The 20,660-nt window shown below is 43.1% G+C and overlaps 1 protein-coding gene across 7 annotated transcripts in view; it reads right to left on the bottom strand.

Moving 5' to 3' along the window:
* Positions 1–6,812: 6,812 nt before the first annotated feature.
* The window catches only part of PTPRM (protein tyrosine phosphatase receptor type M), a 732,676-nt gene continuing 718,828 nt past the window's right edge, over positions 6,813–20,660 (bottom strand). For all 7 annotated transcript variants that reach the window (XM_027766560.1, XM_027766561.1, XM_027766562.1 and 4 more), the window contains one exon: positions 6,813–6,882. In XM_027766560.1, the coding sequence (XP_027622361.1) occupies positions 6,829–6,882 (54 nt within the window). In that variant the 3' untranslated portion in view covers positions 6,813–6,828. The remainder of the gene's footprint in view (positions 6,883–20,660) is intronic.

The following is a 20,660-nucleotide window of genomic DNA, read 5'->3' as shown; positions in this document are numbered from 1 at the left end:
ACCCAGAGTGCAGGACCCAGTCATCTGGCTCTAGCCTTCCCAAGTGCCCTCTGGTTCAGGCAGCTCAATGAAGTAACAGGGCCTGCAGGTTTGATAACAATATTACTGGTCAGGGGTTTCCTGGCTATTCGTAACAGAGGCAGACTGGTGAATGCTGACTGGGCCATAAAGGGATCCTAACTACATAAAACCTTGGGAGTGTGTATAATTTGGGGAGTAGGGTAAAGTAAAAGTCTTAGAAAAGATGGAGATCTAATTTTCCTCCAGCTTGGCATGATAAGGACTGCAGTCAAATGAAGTTGCTTTGAAGAAAACAAGATAATGCTTCTTGCATCCCTGAGATTGTAGTCTGAATCATCCTGCTACAGAAAGGGAGGGAGAGAGCTTTAAAACTGAGCTGAAGTTTGAGCTCATGGAAGAAGAGGGGACAGGGTGGAATTGCTTTCAAGGCTGTGGGGAAAACTCATGGGAGTGTTTTGAGATGAGAAAAAACTTGAGATGTGGGATGTCATGGAGGATGTGGTCCAGAGGACCAGGGAGGCCGAATGGGGATGAAGTGACCAGCCTAGGAGGCCGACTGAGGAGCAAGGACTTTGTCTCAAAGGCAATGGGGAGGCAGAGAGTGGTGAAGATTTTAGGGGTGGGGACATATGACTCTCTAAAAGATCCTGCTGGGATAAGACTAGAACAGAGATTAGGAGAGGCATGGTCTGATACTAGGGAGAACAGTGTCAGCCATGCAGAGATCAGAGGAATGGGACTTGAAGTGTGGAGAGAGGTAAGAATAGATATGGGAGATAGTAGGCAGTTGGAAAACACAGGTTTCCTGATATAACTGGGAGAATGGGGTGTGAGTATAGGGCAGTGAGGAGGACCTCATGGGAGAAAGAGAAAGCAAGCCTCCCTTGTGTGGTCCTGAGCCCTGGGGCTTCTGAGGTGGTTCCTGCCCTCAGGACCTGGCTTTCGAAGGAGAGTAGTGATCACTGTTGATCTGAATTTAGTGAAAAGGAGGTAAGGCTGGGAGAGGCGATAGACATATTTTTAGGTATGAGGGTGGACAGTTCATTTTTTTCTGTCATGTGGAAAATGAAGCCATTGTTGCAGCATAGGTAGCTTGAGTGTGGAAAAGTCTTGGTTTATATGCCATGGGGAGTGGAGAAGGAAATATGGATGCCATGAATTTATAGCAGCAATAATATGTCCATTTGTGTAATTTTTTTTCCTAGCAGCTCTTAGCAGCTTGAGTGTATTAAAAAAAGCAGATGGATGGATTTCTTTATTTGTTTATGTTTAAAGTGAGTTTCTGGTAAGCAGCATATAGCTGGGTCTTGCCTTTTTTCCCCCTCCAATTTGACATTCTCTTTTAATTGAGGGTGTTTAGCCCATTTATATTTTAATTAATTATTGATATAAATTCAAATATACTATCTTACTCTCATTTTCTATATGTTCTATCTGTTCTTTCCTCCAATTTTTTCTTTTTCTTCCTTCTTTGGAGTCTCTTTTGTCATTCAATTTAATCTCCTTTGTTGACTTAAAGTAATCATAACACTGTGTCATATTATTTTAGTGGTGGCTGTAGAATTTCTAATGTACAGCTGTAACATATCACTGTCTATATTCTAGTAATACCATATCACTTTAGGTATAATAAAAGAATCTCTTATCAGAATACTTCCATTTCTTCCCTCCCTATTATTATTATAATACCTTTATTTCTACATATTACAAGCCACACACTGCAGTGTGTGTGGCTTAATGTTTAATTTTTAATTTAAACAGTTTTTTTTTTTCATTTTGCATGTATGGTGTGTTCAGGGAGGTCTTCAGATGCAAACCTGGAACCTTCCCATATGGAGTAGCTTCACAGAGTGTTGCATTATTGCTGTGCAACCATGTAGCTCTAAACAGTGATATTTTAAAGATATTTAAATAATAATAATTAAAAAACCCTTTAACATTTTTCCATGTGGTAACTTTTCCCAGTGCTCTTCATTCCTTTGCATAGAAGCAATCTCCATTTGAGGTAATTTCCTTCAGTTTTTCTTTCATGGGTCTTCTGGTGAGGAAGCCTTGCAACTTTTGTGTGGAGAACATTCCTTTATTTTATCTCTGCTACTTTGAAAAGTATTTTTTGCTGGGTATAAAATTCTTTTTATAATATTTTTGTCTGGTACTTTAAATTGTTGTTCTACTATCTTCTGGATTGCATTGTGCCCCAAAAGAAGTCTGCTGTAATTACTATTCTTCAAATTTTATTTTTCTGATCTTCTTTCCCCACTTAGGGAGATTCCGACAGTTCACTCATGCTCTATTTATTTTTTCAATCCTTCTCTCTGTGTTTTATTTTGAATAGTTTCTTCTGATGTTTTCAAATTCATTATTTTTTTTCCTGCAAAATCTAATCTGCTCTTAATCTCATCTAGATTTTTTTAAAATCTTAAGCTTTATAGTTTTCATCTCCTGAAATTCTAGTTGGGAAATTTTTATATCCTCTGTGATTTTGCCCAATGTGCTAAATCTTTCCTTTAACTTCTTGGTGATCTAGAGTAAAGCTATAGAATAATAAATTTAATGACCTTAGCTACTAAGTCTATCATTGATGTTATTTCTAAATCAGTTTCAACTGATTGATTTTCTCATCACTATGTGTTGTACGTTTCTGTTTCTTTGTGTGCCTTATAATTTTTTTTTTTTTTTGGAGAGGTTTTTGCTATAGGGCACATGTGCTCGCCAGAAAGACAGAGAGAGACAGAGACAGAAAGTGAGAAATCACCCCCCGGGGCGATGACCACGCAATCCCTTCTTCTCCTTTTTCCTCTAGGGATCTTGGGCACATACGCACATGTACCCGGCATGAGTTTAAGCCACGGGGTTTGGGACTCGAATCGTGGTCGACTACATGGGAGTCCAGTGACATAGCCATTATGCTAACAGCCTTATAATTTTGAAATGAATGCCAGACACTGTAATTTTACTTTCTTGAATGTTGGATATTTTTGTATTCCTATAAATATTCTTTAGTTTAGTTCCATGGAGCAGTTAAGTTACTTGGAAACAGTTTGACCTTTTAGTTACCACTTTGTTAGGACAACAACTGTGGTTAGCATAGAAAAAATTTTGCCCCGAGAAAATTTTGCCCCACTTCCTGAGTCAACCTCCCACCCTTGTGGGTTTTCTACTCAATGGAAAGAGGAGCTATTCTGGCCTTTGTGAATGCTGAATATATTCACTCTAATCTTTTTGGGTGGTTCTTTCTTTGGCCTCAGGTAATTATCCTGGTCAACACTTAAGACCTGACGTAGACACTCTGAAGATCTTTAGAATTCCTTTTCTATCCAACTCTCTCTCATATCTGATACTCTGCCCTGAAAAACCTTAGCCACCTTGGGCTTTTAAAATTCTGTTCTTAACTCCAGTTCCTCCTATCAAGGAGACCACTGGGCTCCACCTGCATTCTCCTTCCCTATATTTGTGGTGGAGAAATTCTCTTCAGGGCATAACTGGGGGCAACCCTAGGAGTAACCTACTTTGTTTCCTATTTCTTGTCCAGTATTTTAAAAGTCATTTTTGAAAATGTATTTTTTCGTGTTTTTAATTGTTTCACTTAGGAAGGGAAATCTTGTCTCTGTTACTCTAGCTTTTCTGAGATTAGAAATCTTGACTGGATTTATCTAAAATGGACCACATTTAGGGTAGATATGATAAAATTATAGGGTGTCAAGGGCATCAAAGGCATTGACAAAACTGGGTGAAGTGAAATATCATGGGGCCAAGATTGTACAGGAAAACAGATTTTAAAAAATAGGACAATGCTCAGAGAATGGTCTGGAAAATTTTAAAAACAGAAAGAATAAGGATGCAGGAATAGGGCAAGGAGAAAACTAGCAGTTAAAGAAGTTGGAGTCAGAATTCGGCCATCATGCTTATTGAAGATGTCAGAGGTAAGGCAGTTCAAGATGACAAGCTGCAGGAGGTGGCCATCAGTTAGCTCAAGTAGAGTACGAAGAGCAAGCACTGAGGAAGAATTGGGAACATGGAAGAATGAGTTATCTCTGCTTGAGAAAGTTTCAGAGGGGAACACTTCCTCGAGGTTTGGGTAAAGAGTGTCTCACATTAATCAAGTTTATTTACAACTGAATAAAGCTTTCTTAGGGCATAATAAAAATGATCGGAAGTACAAGGGGACTTCAACAAGTTTCTTAGAAACTGGAATCCAAATATAAGTTTATTTTGGTGTGAAAAATTTTGAAATTCATGCATAGTTTTTTCATAATATGCATTTTCCATAAAACTTTTGGAAGACCCCTGGTATATACAGAATAGAAATCTGGGAAGTACAGTTCAGTCTACTACTCCAGCTCATTATAAAGACATCCTACTGCCTATATGGAATGTGCCACGACCTTGCGAGCACAGCCTAGAGTGTCACCACAACCCCCATGAAGGCCCAGCTTGCACAATGGGCACAGCTGTCCAAATGTACTCATCTCTATTCCTATATCCTGGAGAAAGCATTTTGAAAAGGTACATAGAAAAATAGCAGCCTTTTAATCTTCTAGGAGCTTATCAAGGGGATAGGGTGGGGGAATAGTGAGGGGCTATTTTCTGTGAGGGGCCTAGGTGTGACGTGTTAAGTGCAGACAGCACTTCCTGAGAGTGGATAGAGTTCCACTCACATGCCGGAGGACATGTGTGCTCATCAGATATAGAGAGAGGGAGAGGGAGAGGGAGAAAGCATCCCCCTGGAGTATGGTCACACCACAATCCCTTCTCCATTTCTTCTCTTGTCAGGATTTGGGGCTCACATGTACATGCACCCAGCCCATTTCTCAAACTTCTGGGGCTGGGACTTGAACTTCAGGGTTGGCCATGTGATATCCAACTGCCTTACTCACCAGGCCATGGAGTCAGCCTGAATCCCACCATTTTTAAAGAGGGGTATGGGGAAATTTATACCAGTGGGTGGAATATGGTAACAATGATCTTCCAAACACACAGGAATAATGCCCTCAAGCTCCCAATTTTCCATAGTGAGTGATGGTCCAGTATCCCTGTCTCAGCATGTCTGCTGTCATAAAGCACCAAGGGTAATGCTGCTGCTGTCCGCCTCCCATGGGCTCTGGAGGCACTCAGTGCCTACTAGCTGGTGTGACTTTGGACAAGTGATCTAATATTTTCTAATTTGAGTTTATCTGTCAGGTGGCATTCATAACAGTACTAGATCATACTGTGGCGAGGACCTGTTACTACATGGGAAGGTGGCTTGCAGTATCTGGCACAGAACTGGCACACAATAAAGGTTTAATACCAAAGTTATTGGTAACCACTGGACACTTGTTAAAAAGTTTTAATTTAAACTCTTAAGCCCACAGCAAACCTGCCTCTGCTTAGAGGTCAAGGCCCTGGGGTGGCATAGAGCAGAGTGCCCTGCATGGCAGTCTATACCACATGAACTTCTTCTGGCAGAAATGGTCTTGTTAAGCTCTGCTTAAATGTGCTTTAAACATTGCTCTCTCAGCAAATCTCATGTCTGAAGGAGGCATGGAGAGGACAGATATCCCCTAGTGGCTGCAGTGAAACAGAAAAAGGAAGAGGTTGCTCCCAGTCAGAAAGCCCCTGCTCTGGCACCTTGCTCAGCCCTCTCAGGGGACTCCATGGCCAGTGTTTCCTTGACACTGGGAGCAGGTTACCACGATGGACTGGAGTTCTCACTGACAAGAGTCCTCTCTCAAAAATCCCAGCTCCATCTGCTGCAGGCAAACAGGTTATAGGTGCACTCTCTCCCCAGTGGTCTGGTGTGCCGGGGGCTGCTTCCACCACCCGTTGCTGGGACACCAGGAATACACCACGACTGGTCATGGGTCATCATTTATTGAGTAGAGAATTTCACAAGGTAACATCACACAGTAAATCATTTCCAGGGCTTAATAAAAATGATTGTCACTCATTGTGCTTCACAAAAATTTCTTTTAATGAATAAATAATTTGATGAAATCAAAAATATTTACAATATAAACAAATGGAAAAGCTTTGGATCTGTGCATCTGATCGTTGAGTTTTGCATTTTTGAACTGAGTCCTCCTGAGCTTTTCCTTTGGAAACAATACAAATCTGATAGAAACAACAACTCATACAACATATCTTTGTTCATTACACGTTTATCTGTTAGTCCTGCAAAGCTACATAAGCTTACATTATGCAACATGTTAAAATACAAATATTAACTAAAATAATATATTATAATGCCAGGTAGCATTCTCCACAGAACAAAAACGTACACTCAGCTGTAACAATAACAAAGGATCACGGGCCACAAAATAATACCCCAAAGGTACAAATTCCTTCATAAGAATATAATTGTGCTCTTCAATTTACCAGCTGTCTACGCTGCTCTAACAAGCCGGTGACTAGGAGTACAGTATTTGACGGCTGTATGCTGTGTGTGTGTTTCTGTCAGGCAGCAGCATTACTGGGAATTGGGCAGTGCAAGCAGTTTTATAAACACTTTCTTGGGCTCTTAAAAAGAGCCAATTATGCAAAGCAAAATAAGCATATTGAGAAGTCTTCATCTCATCTACACAAATACCATGGAACCTCTTGGCTTTGTGGTATGAAAGGGTTTGTTTGCAGAGCTGTTGATGCTGTCAGCCAGAATTCAAGTATTCCAGGGCCACCTCGTAGCAGAACTTGTACTGATCCTAGAAAACAGAAAAGGAAAAAAAAATCAGCTTTATAATATCTAAATGCTGTTTCTATTAAAGCAATTATGCTGGATTAGGGGCTTAATTGGAAGAAATCAAACTGATAAGGATGCTGTTGATGCTGTCAGCCAGAATTCAAGTATTCCAGGGCCACCTCGTAGCAGAACTTGTACTGATCCTAGAAAACAGAAAAGGAAAAAAAAAAATCAGCTTTATAATATCTAAATGCTGTTTCTATTAAAGCAATTATGCTGGATTGGGGCTTAATTGGAAGAAATCAAACTGATAAGGATTGAATTAGAAATAAATTAGGAAGTCATGGTTCTGAATCACAAACATATGGAGTGTTTGCAGATGCTTTTCCACAAGGTTTGATGAAAACTATTTTGATATCTATATTCATTGGAATTCTTGGACAGTTCTGGACAACTGGAATACCTATATGAGGTATCTAATATTAAGTTCATGAGAAATGTGTATTATGATAAAAATGTGCGTGGATTTCAATATTTTTTACAGCAATATAAACCCATACTTTAATTCCATTTTCCACGAACATCTTGAAGCCCCCGTGAATGTTTGTTCACACACCTCTATGCTTCCCTGCACAGTGGTATCTTGATCTTCATGCAGGAAAATCAGGAGGTAGAAGGAAAGGGCTTGAGGAAATGCTTTCATGAGATACTCTTACAAGCTCAGGCCATAGATGAGGATGAGCTGGGTTAAAACCCAGATGCAGCTTTCATTTTCAGTCAGTGGGATTTTCTTAATTTCTTGAGAATTTATTAGAGCCTCAAGTCCCTGGCCTAATATAGCATTTTGAGAAGTCTGCAATCATCCAGTGAGGAGCATGTGACAGGTAACCCAAGGAGAACATAGGGAGCACAGAGGTCTCCCAGCATGTGCTGTAGGAGCACTGGAGGGGAGAGCAGATCTCCTCAGGGAGGACAGTAGCAGGAGATGAGGAGAGAGTGGATGTATTGAGGTAGGGTAGGTGACCGTATGCCTGAGTTTGCCCCTGACAGTCCTGGTTTCTGCCTACTGTCCTGGAATAATTATCAGTCACATCCCTTGCCATTCTCAAAAATGTCTGAGGCATTCCATGTAGAGAAAAGAAGACAAGAAAAGCCAAAGATCGGTGTTTGTCTGAGATCCTCTGGGAACCACAGACCAGTTCTTAATCAGGCAGTGAGCTCGTTTTTCATCATCGTTGTTGTTGTTGATTTATTTACTTCTTCCATGAGTAAGAAACAGAGAATAGAGAAAGAGAGACAGTACTTCTACTGGGGTCCTGACACCACAATCACCCCCAGCTTTCAGCAAGCCCTAGATCATGGGCACACGTGAGCCTGGAGTACTCAGGGAAGTTTCAGGACTTGAACTAGGAACGTTTCCATTTGAGACTGCCTTGCAAAGCATTGTGTTTTATTGGTAGGCCACATAGTGGCCCCAGAATTTATTTTTCTTGAGCATGGCTTTTTCAGATCACACACCTTGGCTTGTGCAGGTGTGAGATCCTGGCCTAGGCGTGGTTTCAGGTGGCAGGGGAGGACATTCTGCACCTGTGTATATGCACCATGTTGGTGGAACCAAGAAAGAGGGAATGGCGCTTTGGAATGCCTCCATCTACCACCTGGCAGAAGCCTAGTTCTGAGACAGGGGCTCAGCAAATCCAAGGCTCTCTTCCCACTTTAGTAAGAGACAAGCTTCTGCAACTGTGAGATTCTGTACCACTGTCTCATTATCCATCACAATAGCTATACCAAGGAATGTATCTTTTATTTTTGATCTTCCCAAATTATTAAAAATACATGTACACTATTTTCTATATGTGCCTTCTAACTGGTCATTGATATTTCTGTATCTTCACTTACATTCTGCTCTTAAGTACTCTAGTAGTCCAGCTTACTTAAAGACAAGGGTCACAGTTTAGTCTCTCTGTATAACGCACCACTCTCTGGCACAGAACCTAACACAGAGTTCAGAGCCAAATGTTGCCACATATATGAATGATGACAAACCGTGGGTGTGGTGGCGATTTTATATATTTTTTTCATTTATTTATTTTATTCATGGGAGAGAATATGTGGACAGACACAAGGGATGGAAAGAGAGAAATAGTGAGATGCACCCTTGGCAGGAGCTCATTATTACTAAGCCACAATCTCCTTCCCTTAGTCCTCCAATTCATCAAGACCTTGGGCATGTGTGTGTGACCTGACATGTTTCAGGTCTACCAAACCAGAGATCCAAACCAATGGTCAGCCATGTGACTTCCAGCATTGCAGTTCACTATGTTACTGACTGTACTATCGAGGCTGTACAGTCAGTAACCAAGTTTAGCAGCAGTTGACTTAACTCAATAAGCATTTAAGGCTAGAAACTGGGGATTCTTAGATAGTCTGGGTCCTCCAGGAGCTGAGACTCTAGAGATGAAGACAGAGAGTAAATTATCATTTCAATATACTGAAGGTGTCATAAGATTAAAAATCAGTGGTAGTGGGACCAGCGGTAAGCGTAATGGCTATGTCGCTGGACTCCCACGTAGTCCACCACAGTTTGTGTCCCGGACCCGGTGGCTTAAAACTCATGCTGGGCGCATGTGCGTGTGTGCCCAAGATCCCGAGAGGAGAATGGAGGAGAAGGGATTGTGGCGTGGCCATCCCCCCTGGGAGGTGATTTCTCGCTTTCTATCTCTCTGTCTTTCTCTGTCTGGTGAGCACACGCGCCCTATAGCAAAAAAAAAAAAAAAAACCTCTCAAAAAAAAAAAAAAAGTCAGTGGTAGTAATACCCACTAGGAAGGTTAAAATAAAAAGAAAGACAGTAACAAGTGTTGGTGAAGATGCGGAGAAACTGGAATACTCATACACTGCTTGTGGGAACATAAAATGGTGCAGCTGATTTGGGATATACTCCGGCAGTTCCTTAAAAGGTTAAACATAGTTATCATGAGACCAGGCAATCCTGCTATTAGGGTTTATACCCAAGAGAACTGAAAGACATGTCTACACAAATACCTGTACACAGATGTTCAAAGTGCATTATTCACAGTAACCAAATATCCATTGACTGACAACAGGTAAACACAACATAGTGTAGCCATACAACAGGCTATTTGTTGAAAAGGAATAAAGTACAAATGCATGCTACAACATGGATAAATGCAAACATTATGCTGAGAGAAATCAGACACAAATGGTCACATGGTACATGACTTCATTTATATGAAATGTCCAGAACTTGCAAATCTAAAGACAGAATGTAGACTGATGGCTACTAGGAACTGGAAGAGGGAATAATGGGGTGACTGCTAATAGGTACAGAGTTTCTTTTGTGGGTGATATTGTAAACTTAGATTGCTATAAATTTAGACGGCATAAATCTGTGAATGTACTGAAAGACTACTAAATTGTCTACAGTCCCTGACTTACGATGGTTCAGATTATGATTTATCGACTTTAAGACAGTGTGAAAGCAATACATATTCAGTAGAAACCATACTTCAAATTTTGATTCAAAATTTTTTTAATTTGCCAGAGGGCACATGCAGTTACTGGAGTGGGGGGGATCCTCCCCACCCCCCACCGCCAATAGGGAATGGCATTGCTGCAATCCCTTCTCTTCTACTTCTCCCTCCTTTCGGGACCCTGGGCACACATGCATATGCGCCCAGTGTGTTTCTCAAGCTGCCTGGTCTGGGACTCACACACCACAGTCAGCTTCATGGGATCTGGCTGCCTTAACCTCGCCCCCACAGGCTGGCCACTGATTCAAAATTCCTTTTAACTTCATTAAAAAATAGCCTTTTGTGTTGGATGATTTTGCCCAACTGTAGACTAATGTAAGTATTCTGAGCACACTTAATGTAGGCCAGGTTAAGCTATGATGTTCAGTAGGTTAGGTGTATTAAATACATTTTTGACATAGAATATTTTAAATTTACAATGAACCACTGTAAGTTGGGAGCATCTGTACTTTAAAAGGGTGAATTTTATAGTACTTGAATTATCTCAATAAAATCGTCATAAAAAAAAATCACTAGTGAGGCCAGCAGGTGGTGTGGTAGTTAAGGCACTAGACCCACATGACCAATCTTGGTTCGAGTCCCAGATGGCTTGACAATCACTCTTTGTGTGTGCATGTGTGTGCACATGTGTGTGTCCAAAATCCTGAAAAGAGAATGGAGGAGGAATTGAGGCCTGGCCAACCCCGTGGAGGATGATTTCTCATTTTCACTCTTGCTATCACTGTCTCTCTCTGTCTCTGTCTCTCCAGTGAGTGCATGTGCCCTATGACAAAAACCTTAAAAAAAATCACTAGCCAGATAGTTACTTGCTGAGCTCCCATGTAGTCGACCATGGTTTGCGTCCTGGACCGGGTGACTTGAGACTGATGCCAGGCATATGTGCATGTGTGTCCTCAATCCCGAGAGGAGAACGAAAGAGAAGGGACTGTGGTGTGGCCATCCTCTGTGAGGGGTGATTTCCCACTTTCTGTCTATCTCTATCTCTCTTTCTCCAGCGAGTGCACACGCTTTATAGCAAAAAATCTGTCTCAAAAAAAAAAAAAATCACTAGCAAAAAAAGGTACTGTTCATTGCATGCCTGTGAATCCTCCTTTTTCTCTCAATCAGGGGTTCAGGTGGGACTAGACTGGCGCTGGGCAAACTTTGGTTTATGAAACATGAATTCATTTCTTTTTTTTTTTTTTAAGAGAGATTTTTGCTATGGGGCACATGCACTTGCCACAGAGACAGAAAGCAAGAAACTGCTGTCCAGGGGGGATGGTCAGACCACTATCCCTTCTTCTCCATTCTCCTTTTGGGATTTTGGGCATTCATGTACATGTGCCTGGTGTGAGTTTAAGTCAGCAGGTCTGGGACTCGAACCACAGTTGACTATGTGGGAGTCCATTATGCAACCATTATGCCATCTGCCAGTCCTGAATCCATTTATTCTTGATTGTATTTGCTTTCTGAGGAGACATAGGTCTGTACACTCCACATTGACCAGGAGCTTCTGGTTATAAAACAGGGAGGTTGGATCATATGTAAGCTTCTTTCCAGCCTCGTCAATCCAGAATTCTGTAATTTTAGGACGTGGTTTTCCTTTAAAATGAGTCTAATGACATCTGAGAAGCTGTCTTTAAACTCTCTCATCTCACAAATAGTCTATCCTTTCTCTCCGTCAGATCACTTTCTCCACACACAGGGGCATGTCAAGGTAGGCTTTTCTTTTTTAACTCTTGAACTGGAAAAAACAATTACTCTAGGCAAAGTTATATTTCTGAATCACATTCCAGTATTTATTATTTTAGGATACTACACTTTTATTTTTGGAACACTCAAATAATTTAATTTCAAAAATCTAATAGGCCACATTATCAGATTAGGCTGACATATAAGCTAGAAAGTGTTCTCCAATTTTTGTGAGTCACAGGGACATTTTTGTGTTTTCACTGAAATCTAAGAGATTCAATTCCTTACTGCATAAAAATGATTGTGTACAAACTATTGGGTCATTGGAAAAGTCATAATGCATTTTTGCATAGAAAAACAGAAAAAATATCTCATGACTTTTCTGATAACCCAATAATTGGATGATTGATTTCAGTGGTGACTACAAATCATTTTTGGGACATTTGAAAATGCATGTAGTGGGGCCAGCAGGTGGCATGGTGGTTAAGGGTGCTGGACTCCCACATGGCCAACCATTGTTCAAGTCCTGCTTCTGGTGGCTTGCTTTTTAGCTTTCTCTCTCTCTCTCTCTCTCACTTGTCCCTCTCTGGTCAAATTAAAATAAATAAATAAAATAAAAATAAAGTTAAATAAAATATTTTTTTATATTAAAAAAAGGAAAATGCATTTAGCAGGGAAAAGGTGGCTGCCAGCCCAGGCCATGACACAGGCTAGAAACACAGAAGAAATGTTAGGCTTTGCTGCTAAGAAGCTGCAGCCAGGAAGTCGTCAAAGTTGCCTTGTCTCAGGCATGACTATAATTTTCAAAATGAATTCTCTCTCTCACATCTTATCCCTCCCCTAAAGCAAGCTGCCAATCCTTATAGATTCTGTGATGACTGGTTTCTGAATCAGAAAAATAAGGGGCAGGAGAAGGTAGACCACAAATTGCCATGTCCCCTCCTCCAAGCACCTGGGTAAATGCCTGAAATCTTCCTACATTGGGAACTGATTACACATGATCACCAGGTACAGGGCTGTCTTCAGCAGTTTCCTCTCTCAGCTCACTTGCTTTTGAACAGTATAATTAAGCCACATGAGCTATCCCTTTGCTTCAGGAGGAAAAAGGAATGTTTCTGCCTTGGTCTTGAGCTCTCCTGATCTGGGTGACATTAGCTGGTTTTGGGCATGAAGTGCCGTGAGCAGGGCCTCAGGCGGGAAGCCCACCTTCTCCTCCTCCTATCCTTGTGCAGCACCAGAATCAAGAGTGATGTGTTATTCATTTCCAAAACTGCTGACACTGTTTCCACTCAGGGCCATGCTTCTTGTTCTTATGAAGAGGGGAAACATGAAATCTGGAAGGGACCTTAAACCGAACTTAGATTTTAAAAGTACCCGACTCGCTTGGTAAGGGAGTCAGGAGGGCCGAACACCAGCAGGCAGCTTTGGGAACCTTCCTTGAAGGGATTGAGCCTTGTCAGCTCTGGCTGCCTGGGTCAGAGGAATGTGGAGGCCAGCAGTCAGTCTGGGCATATCAAACACCCCACATCAACTGCCTAAGAAGATTCAAAGAGAATCGTCTACACAGCTTACCTGGGGCAAAGCTTCCCTTCAGATGCACCTGCTTTTTGAAACTAAGACGAGTCTCACAATTTCAGCTGGATCCTGTCCTGACAGATCCTTCAGGCTGAAAGAATCTTCTGGCTGATGCCCTGCCCTGAGGCTGAAGTAGTCCCTGTGTGCTAATAGCTGTGGGTAGAATGGCTGGGTTCAATGTTCCTAGCCAGGTCACAATGGGTGACCAGCCACTCTGTGCCAAGGAGACCAGTCAATTCATACCGCCACTGGCTGAGACAGCTGCATGTTTCTCATAGCAATGGAACGGGTCATTACTTTCATTGCTATCTTTTAAAAAAAATGTATGTAGAACTTTCTTCACCAGAGCTCTGTGCAAAATCCACAGGGGTTCCCTATTCAGACCCCATCAGCATACAGCTGCAGCCTTCTCTAGGATGGCGAGAACCGGGGCAGCACAGGTGGGACTTGGGGTCTGGCTGCAGAGGAGAAATGTCTAGTCACTCAGCAAGCATTTCCTGGATGTCTCCCTGGAGTCAGACACTACTGGATTTGAGGGTGAAAGCAGACTGGGCACCTCGGAGTCTCAACGAGATCAGAGTCTGGGAGTAGAGGGAAGTTCTGGGGCAATAACGTGTTCACTCAACTCCTTCAAGAACACAGAAGATTGAGCAGGGTAGGATGCAAGGTGCTGGGAGTATGGGTCTCAGGGGCTGCTCAGGGGCCCGAGTTTACCAATTCTCCATCTGAATCTCATATCCTCCACCCCGACATGTGTACAAACACACAGGTGCATGCACACCCTGTCTCAGAGTCTGTACATTGAACCAGGTGGCAGATTACGCTGTCTGTACAAGGGAGAGAATGTAGGCCTCACCTATGTGCCATATTGTCAGAGAATATATTCTAGAGTATATTCATTTAAAAAAAATCATGATGGATAGTGTGTGTGCACTGTACATGCAAAGGAGAGAGGTGGGAGGAATGCCCTTGACAGGGTCTCATTTCACACTATGATCCCCTTCCCTGAGCCTTCTAACTGGTTAGGATCTTGGACAGGCATGTATACCCATCATGTTTCAGGTCAGCAGAGGGATTGGAACCCACGGCCAGCCACGTGGCTTTGAGAACTGCAGTTTGGTGCACCGTTAACTGATCGGTTTTTGAATACTGAGGAGGGAAGTGAGGCTGAGTATAGGTGACCAGCTTGAAATCATAGGAAGGGGCATCTCAAAACTGTGGTAGATACAGACAGAGGCCTGGGTCTGCAGTAAGTGGGTTGGAGGAGTGAAGGGAAAGCCTGAGGAGCCACCTATACCACGTTCCCAGCCCTCCTGCAATGTCACCTTGCTTTATTCAAGCTCCTCCTCAGAGCCTCTGCCTTTACTGGGGCACATGCCTGAGTGTTGGCATTTTTGAGAGTTTTTTTTTTTTTTTGCTATAGGGTGCGTGCGTTCGCCAGAGAGAGAGAGAGAGAGAGAGAGAGAGAGAGAGAGAGAGAGAGAGAGAGAGCGAGAGAGAGAGAGAGAGAGAGCGGAGAGAGAGAGAAAGCGAAAGCGAGAAAGCGAGAAATCACCCCCGAGGAGGGATGGCTACGCCGCAATCCCTTCTCATCCATTCTCCTCTCGGGATCTTGGGCACACATGCACATGTGCCTGGCGTGAGTTTTAAGCCACTGGGTCTGGGACTTGAACTGTGGTCGACTATGTGGGAGTCCAGTGACATAGCCATTATGCTAACTGCTGGTCCCCAGCATTTTTGTAGTTCTGCCTCAGGTAGCTAGGAGTTCAGATGCACGCCGCCATACCCAAAATCGGTAGTTTTGAAAGCTCCTCAGGTGATTCTCATGAGCAGCCTGGCCTGAGAGTGCTTCTATATTAAATTCCAATTTTATTTTGAAGGGTTATTTATGTCTTTCTTCATGAGAGAGAATGACAGAGAGACAGAAAGACAGGCATCCCCAACAGAGTCTCACACGAGGATCCACCACCCTCAGCTGCAGCCAGCCCAGATCATGTGTGTGTGTGTGTGTGTGTGCACCTGCCTAGTGTGTACAGGGAGACCCCAGGACATGAACCCAGGACTATCCCATGAGGCACTGGCATCACTGAGCAATGTGTGACCACTGTGCCAGTGTCACTGGCTACCCTTTATGTTTTAATCTTGACTGCTGAGGGCTTTTAACACTCCACTGCTGAAGCCAGGCCTCAGATCAATCAAATCAGTCTTTTTTACAGCTCCCAGGAATCAGGATAGTTTTAAAGCTCTAAGGCGTCTTCCACGTACAGCCAGGTTTGAGAACCACTGACAAGGACATGTTGTTTTCTTAATCTTACAAGGTGCACGGTGGCGGGGTCCCTCTATCCTGGATTTTCCCTGGCAACTCAGTATTCTTGCCAGGTAACCAATAACAAATCAATCCACTGAGAATCATCACCTTCATACTGGTCCCTTCCCTTTCAGGATCTCACATATTTTTGTGGTTATATTTTGGCCTACGTTCTCTTTGGAATTTTCATCTAAGGGTTTTGTATCAATTGATGATTTCTTCCTCTTGCCTTTTCTATTGTGACAAAGCTTAGGAGCCCTGTTCAAGTCCTGCCTCTAAGCTGGAGACAGTATGGGGGAACTTCATGAGCAGGGGGAAAGTCAATGGGCTTAGAGCTAGGAATCAGGATTCAGGTCTGGATACCTGGCTTGCTCTAGTTACACAGCTCTAGACTAGATCCTTCTCTGTAAAGGGATGCGACAGCAGTACTTTCCCTGCCTTTTGTGAAGATAACTGAGCTTAACAAGGTAACTCATGGGACCATGTTTTACAAACTATAGAAATCTATATGATAGCTTTTCTTTTTCCGATGTTACTTTTTAAAAGATAACAGCTTTATTGAGACATAACTCACATACCGTAAAAGTCAACCCTTCTAAGGCTACAGTTGTTAAATAAAATTCATGAGAGGTCACTGTTTGGATGAGGCTCCTGCACCAGGCCTAGTAGAGCAGACCAAACCAGAATGGAGTCACTTGTTCCAGCTGCCACCAAATCAAATCCAGCTTAGAAATGGACCAGTTTTCCAAAACACAGAAGATTCACAGCAACTAATGAGAAGGGGCCAGTTTACCAGATCCATAATGAGAAGGAAGTCCCTTCTGCCTTAACGCTATAAGGGAAGTAACTTTGAAACAACCAGTTTTGATTTTTTTGAGTGTGTGGGCATGTGGGAGAGAGAGAGAGATTTTTGACAGGTGGCTCTTCTGCCCCAGCTTCCGAGTTAGCTAAGATTATAGGAGTACCTAGTGCTTTCAGGTCGGCCCAGGGAACTGAACCTGGGTCTCCCATGTGTTGCCAGCCTTGTGCAGTGGTGCCTTACTGCTTGAGCCACTTTGGCGGAGTCCCCCATTGGTTTTTGTTCCCTGTTTCTGCCTCCTTCAGCCCTTTTCTGTCTGTAGAGCTAAACCCCTCTGCTTACGGCATTGGAAGACTCATTCTATTCTAGGATTGCTAATAAAAACCAATTAGATCTTTAATTAAATTTGTTGTAATTTTGTCTTTTGATACAGTTCAATGGCTTTTAGTATATTCACAGAGTTGCATACAATCTAAGTTTAGAGCGTTTTCATGGCCCTGAACAGAAATCCCGTGCTTATCAGCAGTCATTCCCATTCCCCTCTCCCCAGCCCTTGGCAACCACTACTCTACATTCTGTTTCTGTGGGTCTGCTTATTCTGAACATTTCATATATTAGGTTGTTGGGAAAATCCTGACATATTTTTCTATGCAAAAATGCATTATGGCTTTCCTGATGAACCAATAGAGTCTGATGCTATGTGGCCTTTTGTGACTGCCTTCATAGTCTTCTCCCCATCTTAAAGGAGAGGTTCGGGAAGGACAGATGTTTGTGTCTCAGTGTGTTATGAGTTTCACGAGAGAGAGATCAAGCGTTCTATTCTCTAGCGTCCACAGCCACACCCAGCAAAGAATTGCATACCAAAGAGTGAGAAACATGAGCATGCTGAGTAGACTGGAATTAAGACAAGACACTGGTTGATCATACCCGTGACACGTTAGCATGTTACATTTTACTGTCTCAACAGCTAAGACCAGAGTTTCTCGTAGATGAGAAACCACCTTTGCTTGGGAAAGTACTCCAGTAAGTGGGCTCTGGGGGAAGCTGAGACATTCGAGGGTTTGTGTGTGCAGCAGAAATTTGATTTGCTTCTGAGAAGGACACAGGAAGAGAAGGGGTGGGGTAAACTAAGGTGAGATGTTGGGACAGAAAGGAGGTGGAGGAGGAGAGGGGAGTCAGTAGTGACAAAGGGAAGAGAGTAGCTATAGTTGAAGGCTCAAGCAGGTACCCTGTGGGAGGGTGGCTGAAGGGCAGCAAAGATGATGATGCCTGAGTTCTAAGCAGTCTTCAACAAGTTCATGGAAATGCACAAATCTCAAAATGCCTTTGCAACAAAATAAACTTGTTCTTTAATTTCATTTTCCACAAGCTTCCTAAAGTCCTTTATAGTCCAAGTGTCCCTCATTTGCAGACTGCCCCCTCTGTCAATCAGCATCTGAGTGAGTGGTGGTGTCATCTGGTGGATGTAGAGGTCTGGGTGACTTTGAGGTCTGGGTTTCCATAGGGCAGACGTTGGAGCCAAAGATGTACAGAGACCGAGTCTCAGACCACTGATGGAAACCCTGATTGCTGTACTGGGGATCTGGGCCACTGTGATTTGGATTTCAAGGGCTAAGAGGCCTCAGCTGACATGTGGCTCAATAACAGGTGATTATTTAGAGTGTGTGTTTGCCAGACTTGCCAAGGGAATATGGGAGAAGTCACGAGGTCAGTTGCTCACTTTCTGGGCAAGGCTGGTGTAGGTGGGCCTTTCGAAGTTTCCACCAATTCCCTGGGGATTCCATGTTTCTCTAGGTGAGATCTGTCCCCAAAAGGCTTTTCTCTGTAAAGACAGAGCCCTAGGAACTTCAAAAGCCCAACGAGAAAGACAAAGGTGAGAGGGGAGCTGTTGGTGCGAAGCAGTCATTGTCCTGCGACTGCCGCAGCTTCAAAGGGGCGCAGGCACTGAGGACTCCATCTGAATCTAACCAGGCAGGTAGCAGAGAAGCTCAGACTGCACCGTCTCTGTCCACCCTCTGGGGAAGCAGTTCTTTGATGGGGACGTGAGGCCAGTTGAAGAGATGGATAATTTAGAAGCCAGGCTGAAAAAGGGGTCAGGAAAAAATGCAGCTGCCTGTGCTGGATAAAAAATTTTTTTTAGTCTGTTATATTTTGCCTCCTGGCAATCTACTGGCTTTTCTCCAGAGTCTCCAAAACTAAAAATTTGAAAAAAATAAATCTTTAGGGCCGTCTGGATCTCCTTTGGGAATGAAAGTCTTCTAAATGAGAACATGCATTTTCAAACTCAAAAAAAGAATTTCAAAAACTCTAAACTGCAAAGGGAGATGGAGGAAGGGGGCATACTGACCCCTCTGTGCACTCATCCCGCCCTGACAGAGAGGATGGAGGAGTGGCATTTTTGTTTTCTGAGTGGAAGGACCCACAGTGGGACCTAGCTTCTCCACAGGATGCAGAGGCAGGGTCCCCTCACTCCACCCCCACCCTGCCACTCCAGCTTGGAAGTGCACCTCAGGGCCTTCTGACACTCATCATTCTGGAAGATGTAGCTAATAAGACTCCTTGCACTGCATTTGTTAGCTACTGGTACAACATTCTGTGTTTAGCACCAACTTGAGTCTCAGATGGCCTGTCAGGCCCAGTAAAATCCTACCAGAGTTTATCGCCCTGACCTAAGTCAATTAATTCCCTCAGGCAGCATACATTCATCAACAAGTACGGATACCAAACGAAATAGAAACTGTACTTACAGGAAAAACCCACCAAATGACAAGAGTGCCTACTTGATTCTGGAAGCTTCAAACCCACCGAAAAGAAGGCTGCAACCTTTTTTCTCTGTCGCCAAACATTATCTGTTACCTTGCTAACAGTCACCATGACAGATTTATCAGACAGTTTTCTTACCAAATGGCAAAACTTTCCTATATTTCTCAGCCACTGACCTTATCCTAAACCTGGTGCTGACCTCTGGAGGACCGAGCGTCCAGGATTCTCAATTTCTTCATGAGGATGACACAGAGCCACGGACACTTCTGAGTTATTGCAGAACAGTGGGCTGGGACCCCATGCTCCCTTCTGGTCCAACCACCTCACTCTCCATTCATTTCATGAAGAATTACTCCTGTCCTGTAGTCTGCACCATTGATTTGGAAAAAGCCCCATCGTTTCCGCCCATAAAAATTCGTGAGTGATGAAAGCTGCAGCCAGAGCTATTAGAGGAAAGGCCTGGAAGGGTCTATTTCTAATGATCTACTTAATTCAGGGCTGCAGTGAGAGGAAAATAACATTTTTTATCAAGGTCAGTGTTGCCCAAGTAGCAACCAAAGTTTGGAAGCTGCACATCTGTCCTTGAATCAGGCAGGTTAAATATCCAAGGAAGTCACAGCCAGAGTATTTTAATTTACACACTTGTTTCCATCCTCCTACCCAGCCTTCTCGTCGGTCCTGAACTCAGGCCACCACTGACTGCATGACTACTCTTTTCTCAACTGCACCTGGCTTAGAAGATTGAGAATTCTGTGGTGGTAGAACTCTTTACATTCCATGTAGCGTTTCATGGAGGGTGACAGTTCCTGTTGGTTCTAGTGACACCCTGCATTGAACACCCCACTGGGCTTGTGGCTGTCTACCTGAAATCAGTTATTATGAGAAGGGGAATCAGAGCAGTATCTGGTACATATTAAGCATCACAGAAATGGTAGTTGTGACATCCTGCAGTGCTCATGTGTAACTGACTCTGATAGGCCAGTGAAGGCAGGTACCTGCAGACACATATACTTCCATAACATCTTTCTCACCTTTGCAGTTTCCAAGCCTATCACAAGTGTTTTCACATTGGATTTGCTCAGGAAGCTAATAGCGGGCCAGCTGGTAGTGCAGCAGTAACTCAACTGGGCCCACAAGGGAAGGTCCTTGGTTCTTGACCCTGGGAGTTCTTACACATACAAGGCACAGAAGCATGTGCCCATGATCCAGACTGAGACTGAGGGTGGCTTGTGGCATGAGAACCTTGTTGGGGCTACCTGTCTCTTTCTGTCTCTTTTCCTCTGTCTCTCTCAGGCAAAAAAAAAAAAAAAAAA

This window comes from Tupaia chinensis, unplaced genomic scaffold (genome assembly GCF_000334495.1).
Source record: "Tupaia chinensis unplaced genomic scaffold, TupChi_1.0 Scaffold143584_1, whole genome shotgun sequence".
NCBI classification, from domain to species: Eukaryota; Metazoa; Chordata; class Mammalia; order Scandentia; family Tupaiidae; genus Tupaia; species Tupaia belangeri.
Note: the sequence above shows the minus strand (reverse complement) of the source record. Positions and strands in the feature narration are given on the sequence as shown.